The following is a 6,342-nucleotide window of genomic DNA, read 5'->3' as shown; positions in this document are numbered from 1 at the left end:
AACTGCTAATCTCCATACTACAGGTCGTAACTATAAAATAGGTCAAAATCCCGTCTTATATCTATCTAGATGACGCTGATCGTAGAAGTAGTAGTCTAGAAGTAGTTTACATACGCTATAGACTAGAGATGCCACGAATATTCGGCTACTATTCGGTATCCGGCCTATTCGGCAAGTTTTTTTAATATTCGGTATTCGGTCAAATACTACGACTATTCAGCCGAATACCGAATATCAAGTAATGAAAAGAAGCACATATTATTCAAAATGTATCATGTATTTATTGACAAATTATTGCTTTAATATTTAAAATCAATCAGTGGCAGATTGTGATCTATGAAAACAATTTTTTCAGCATTGATTGGTAACAAGCGATTGCCCTTTTTCTCATAAACAATTCCTGCTTCTGGAAATAGCCTCTCACTATAAACACTACTGCCAGGAGACGACAGATAAATCTGAGCAAATTTTCGACAGACTTAGATACTGCTTTGCGTTTGCTGACCACCACTTGTAAGGATCTGCCTTCCGACCTAGGCGAACAGGTTTCAAATAAAAAACAATCTCACGTGCAATAGAACTGTTTTTCAGATCCTCATCATTTTGCATATTATCTGTCATCAGAAACTGTCATGTATTGATTATATCGTTTGTTATCATTTTTCAACAAAAACACCCCAGCCACGTTACTCCGCATGCAGCACAATGAAACAGGTCGTAACAGGTCGCGCGTGAAATGGACAGATCTTACGCCGAACATTCGGCAGCCGAATATTCGGCGCTTCGGCCGAGAACGTGGCCGAATATTCGGTATTCAGCCAAATCACTATTCGTGGCATCTCTACTATAGACTACTAGACAAAGTATTATAATATCACCTCGTTTGCTGTGAGTACCTGTATACTATATTTTATCGCAATTACCTCGGCCAATTAGCTCAGTCGCCTGCGCAGAGCTCATGTGCAGAGCCCTTGCAATACACATATGTATAATCATGGAACAAAAGTTGTTGTTTATGGTATTTGATCAACAAGCGACATCTAAGTCATTTGAAGCACCTGTAAAGCTGCTGTAACGTTTCAAAAATCTCTCACTAGATGTCACTAGAGACGACGAATGCTGAAAAACCAGTACAAAGATCTATAACAAAAACACACTTGACCTGTGGCTCAGTTGGTAAGAGTAATGCTACGGTGCTGCATAGTCGTGGGATCTTTGTATTAATAATATAATCATAACAAAACTAGTGAAGTTATTTCACAAAAAATCTCAATAATAATAATAACGCACACACCCAACATAGCACCGCACTAGGGAATCCCTGTGTCGCGAGTGCTATGGACACACTCATAGACAACCACAAATTACATCCAAACTCACGAGAGAAATATATGTAAGCCATACAAATATTTCTCCCGGCCCGGGAATCGAACCTGGGACCTCTGCGTGGCAGTCCGGCAGTATAATACATTTGCTGTTTATGGTGTTAATAACATAGTCTTGCGAGGTTATTAGCATTTTATAAATAACCCTGTATACATTTTTATAAATTATCTTAAATACTAAATAGGGGACAGCTTTGTTACCTGGCAAGCGGTGAGTATATGTCGTCCTCCAGCATCGACCTCCATGTCGTACAAAGTTGTTCGACCGGACACGTTTTGTCCACGTGCGAATTGATAGCTGCCGTCGTGCGTCTGTTAATTACATATTCTCAATTACTTGTCGTATTTTTAATTCACAAACAGGCGTAACATAATTGGAAGAACGTTTGCTTATGATACAGAAGCTTTAGATCATAGTTTCCCAAAAGTTTTTCCTACCTGGAGAGTCATATGGGGGCTACCATTTTGGAAAAAACCTGAATCATCTCTATAAACTACATAATATATAATTTATTTAACAGATTTCTTAAAAAAGAGGAGGTTACGCGGTAATGTGAACCTATTTTGATTATTCTTTTTTTCGTTGGAAAGAGGGTACCTCAGTAGTGGTCCCATCATCTTCTTCAAATTTATTGAAGAAAATATTCCGGCTCTAAGGGCGGCAAACTAGAGGATCTCTCTGTACTGAGATTATTCACTGTTATTTTTTGTGTGAAGTTAATATAAAAAATACGTTTTTAATTTTTTTTTCTGGCGGTGGGAGTTAAACTTTTTTTAATCTTGCCTATGTGGGTGGTAAGTTTGGGAACCTGTGCTTTAGATCGTCGATGCGGCAAAAACGTCGCAAGTAGAATTGTGTTTTTTTTATAATACCTATAGACGAGACGAACAAGTCGTGCGTCTGATGGTAAGCGACACGCCTGTCCATCGCCGTTGCAGTACCCCTCAGATTTTTGCAATTCAAACGTCTGAGGGGCACTGCAATTGTTATGAACAGACGTGTCGCTTGCCACCAGGCGCACAACATTTGGTATCATAAAAAGAAAAAAGTCGGAGTAGCCTAGTTTAGGTTCCACTACTGGGAACAGGATACTTCTAACCATTCCTTAAACTACTTACCGTGCGTAACTGCCTAAAGAGTATGGTTTTATCAGCACCGCAAGACACCATCTGAAGACCACCACTCGAGCTGAGGAATCTGACAGCTGTAATTGATGAGGAGTGCTCGTCCAAGGTCTGCAGGATTTGATAGCCCTGGAATCAAAAGGTCGGGAATCAGATATCATTTTTATAAACTGATAAAATACAAACCATTTTACGTCCGTTCGTAATAAAGGAGAACATATTGGTAGACCAATAATATTCGTTTCTACAATATGGACAGACTCTAGCGAATAATAAACTTATTTTATTGCTAATTATACAATCACAAAGGCAAAATGGTAAAAGGGTATTAACATATTTTAAAGCTGGTTCATTAATACTTAAACCTCAGCCATCAGGTGAGCGACGAGGAAATAAAGATGGCGCTTTTTTAAATATCAGTGAATGGAGCTTAAATCAGTGCTCGTTGTAATCAATAGATAGCGCTACTCACCCGGTCAACCAAGAATACGTGTATAAGTCTATCCCTTGAGGCGGAAGCCAGCAGTCGGGGCTTAGCGGAATACTCTAGACATAGGACCTCAGCGTCGTGAGCCTCCAAGGTCCTGAGGAGGTTTCCCTTGGCGTCGTGGATCCAGATGTTGCCGGCTCGGTCGCCCGACGCGATGTGCGCTCCGTCGGGAGAAACTCGCACGCATCTGGAAATAAGTATAATTGAAAAGGTCACTTCACTGGCGCCACCTTTGGTTAGGCCAAGTAGCCGTACTTGATGATGGACTACGAAATATGGTTTCCAGTTATCACCAAATCACATGGACGGAACTTTCAATAAAATGCTGTTTTTTAACATATCATATTCGAAGTAAGTATTGATCACAGAACAATAAATACAGTGGAAGTGCTTTGTGGGTGTGGCACGTGTGCCAACAGTACGCGGAGTTCCGCATACTTGAGCTCGCGCTGCCATTTGCCACTATAACCTCGAAAATCGTGAAAAAATTGCCTTATTTTGCTACTATGGCGTGCAAAAATGAGCCTCGCATGTGTAATATTATCGAAGGTTTCGTATCATCGTTAAGTCTTACTTGATTTAAATTTAATAAATTTTCCATTTTCTATTTATCGTAGTAGATTTTTCGTCATAAGACACAAAAGTAAACCATTTTATATCGCTGCAATGCGGTCACTTCACCTCGAGGTCGTCGTCGTTCAGCCAATGACCGCTAGATGGCAGCACACAGATTAAAATTTGTATATAAAATCAAAACGGCGTAACTTGCAATAATAAGTATGGAACTTCCAGCGATATGCCAAGAGGGTAAAGTTTAACAGTCCAGAATTTATTTCTTTTTAAATTAGAAACTATGATCTATCGTTGTCACGATTTCATAGCGTGTGTCGACAGATGAAAAGAGTCCGCTACTCGTCCTCCCATCGTCCAGTTACATACCGTTTCTTCTCTACGCATCCTCGCACCGCCTAACTACCTCGCACATCTCTGGTAGAATCGCAGCCTAAGGCACTTTCATTTTGGTATGGACGATCTCGGTGGGCCAACGGTTTACACCGGATACTTGGTGTAGTTGTCTGGCACATAACAAGCTATAAGCAACCAGACGGAACCAAAACGAACGAGCGAATACTCACCGAACTCCAGTCTTATCGTCGTAACTCTTCGATTTGTCTTTATCGCTGGTTGCTGTTAAGTCCACGTCCTTGAGAAACTTCAGCTCCGGATCTATGTATAGCACTTTGGTCAATTCCTGGAAAATATCAATAAATTTACATTTCTACTACGATAATCGATTTGTTTCGTAATAAAATTTGAAAGATGTATGACGTCACGAAGCCGATATAAGCAAGTGAACGAAGTGCCCTCTTCGACTGAGTTCAAGAAGTGATGTCATACGGCCCTAACCAAAACATCAAGTGACTTGGTGTGTTTTCAACGGAAAGTTATTGATGTATTTTTTTTTTATCTACTGAGCATTGGCTATAAAGTCATCTATGTAATATTTCGAGTAAAAACTTAAAAAGTGTTGTGTGTTTTCTGCCATTACGGTTTGAAACAAGATTGACGTAAAAGATATATAGAGGCAATGGAAGATAACATTGGAAGAAGACATTTTCAATTCGACTTCAGTCAGCTGTGACCAAGCGACCTGTAAAGGGCTCGAAACGTTGGTTGGTTGAAAAATGAACACACGCGATTTATTATATGAGTTTCATTTCTAATTTTAATAATGATAACAACTAGTGGAGTTATTTAGACAGGGAATGCCAGCGGGTGGCGGTGGACTCACGTTGCTGTAGATGTTGGGGCCCCCGGGCGGCTTGAGGTGCCACAGGCGCACGGTGTCGTCGCTGGAGCAGGTGAGCAACGTGCCGGCGGGCGCGGGCCCGTCGCTGGCCACCATGTCCACGCCCCAGATGCAGGCCGAGTGGTACAGCGCCGAGTGCGCCTTGCCCACCTGCGGACCGCCATGCTTGCTACTTCCCAATCTCGAAGACGACTTATTTCAAAGGCAACCCAACCCCCCCCCCCCCTGTACTGCACTTTCGATTGAATTGTAGTAATGCATCTCTTTCACACGGCGCGAAGTCATACGACAAAATGACCGGCGAATCTTCAGTGGACAACGGTTCGAACCCGGCCGGATCGGAGGAATTTTTTCTGACTGCTCGATCTTTGTATTAAAAATTATAACAAACTAGTGGAGTAATTCCACAAAAATAATTGAATATCAATTCAATACAAATTTAAAATATCATAGAATCAATATGAAAGAGATACACTTGTCTCTTTCAGATAATACTTACATACATACCACGCTGTTATTGCAATAGTGTATTAACTCAAAAAGTGTATTTTTTCAGAATGGATGAAAAACAAATTACTCACTTTCGGTGAAAAAATGTATTAAAATTTATGTACAGGCCAAAGTTTATTAAAGACTACACACAGATCGGAATATGACAAGTGAGTGTCAAATTCCGATCATGATTAAAAATGATGTAATGTTAGAACAAAACCATCAACAGTGGCCCACTGCGCCATCTTTTAATTATTTGTTTCATATTCTAAAAAAGATTTAATTGACAGACAGAACAGAAATGGTATAATCTTGAATACACATGTTTTAAGTTACAACACTATTGTAATAGCTGTGCGATTTTTTTTTCTTTATGAAGAACAGCAAATTTTTTTATTCTTCATGTTAACATTATATTTATCACTATTTTCCATTAAAAATTACTATTATTTTTAACATAAACGTACTGTGATTGACAATGTAACAATTTTAAACCTATTTCATATCTATATAACTAAATAAAATTTACATCAAACCACCGTACCGATAAATTGTTCAACAAGTTCATACAGCTATACAGAAGAAGTTATACGTACCCGTTTTATATCTCTAACATCCCAAACGTACAAGCTGTGGTCGTTGTAGACGCAAGTCAGTTTATGGTTCGTCTCGTCGTACGTTAGTGCCACCGCGTCTGGGTACCGCGCGTTCGGCGGCTGCGTGAACATGTGGCTGGAAAAGAAGGGGATTAGCATTACCACTAGCATGGACTAGTAAGTCAAGGGGACTGCTAATCGCGATATAAGACCGCGTAGTAGGGTATTTAGTATCTAGTATGCCGCCTCGATAAAGCTATTATATCCACATTTAGTTGACAAATTCGAGTGATAAACCGTATATCGCTATTGTGATAAAATTTTATCACAATAGCGAGTATGGCGAGCACCGTGACGTCACATTTTTATGTCATCGCGAGCGTACAATCGTGCCGTATCGAGCATGACGGCCTTCTGCATTTGTGCTGGAAGCGACACGCCACA

At 40.2% G+C, this 6,342-nt stretch overlaps 1 protein-coding gene across 1 annotated transcript in view; it reads right to left on the bottom strand.

The window, feature by feature from the left end:
- The window catches only part of LOC113232166, a 194,754-nt gene that overhangs the window by 42,146 nt on the left and 146,266 nt on the right, over positions 1-6,342 (bottom strand). The window contains exons 8-13 of the mRNA XM_026466804.1: positions 5,899-6,072; positions 4,793-4,960; positions 4,137-4,252; positions 2,983-3,187; positions 2,505-2,639; positions 1,587-1,697 (exon numbers count right to left, since the gene is read on the bottom strand). Of these exons, the coding sequence (XP_026322589.1) occupies positions 1,587-1,697; positions 2,505-2,639; positions 2,983-3,187; positions 4,137-4,252; positions 4,793-4,960; positions 5,899-6,072 (909 nt within the window). The remainder of the gene's footprint in view (positions 1-1,586; positions 1,698-2,504; positions 2,640-2,982; positions 3,188-4,136; positions 4,253-4,792; positions 4,961-5,898; positions 6,073-6,342) is intronic.

This window comes from Hyposmocoma kahamanoa, unplaced genomic scaffold (genome assembly GCF_003589595.1).
Source record: "Hyposmocoma kahamanoa isolate Upper Pololo Valley unplaced genomic scaffold, ASM358959v1 67, whole genome shotgun sequence".
In the NCBI taxonomy this organism is placed as follows: domain Eukaryota; kingdom Metazoa; phylum Arthropoda; class Insecta; order Lepidoptera; family Cosmopterigidae; genus Hyposmocoma; species Hyposmocoma kahamanoa.
The sequence above is the reverse complement of the archived record's forward strand: the minus strand, read 5'-3'. Positions and strand labels throughout refer to the sequence as shown.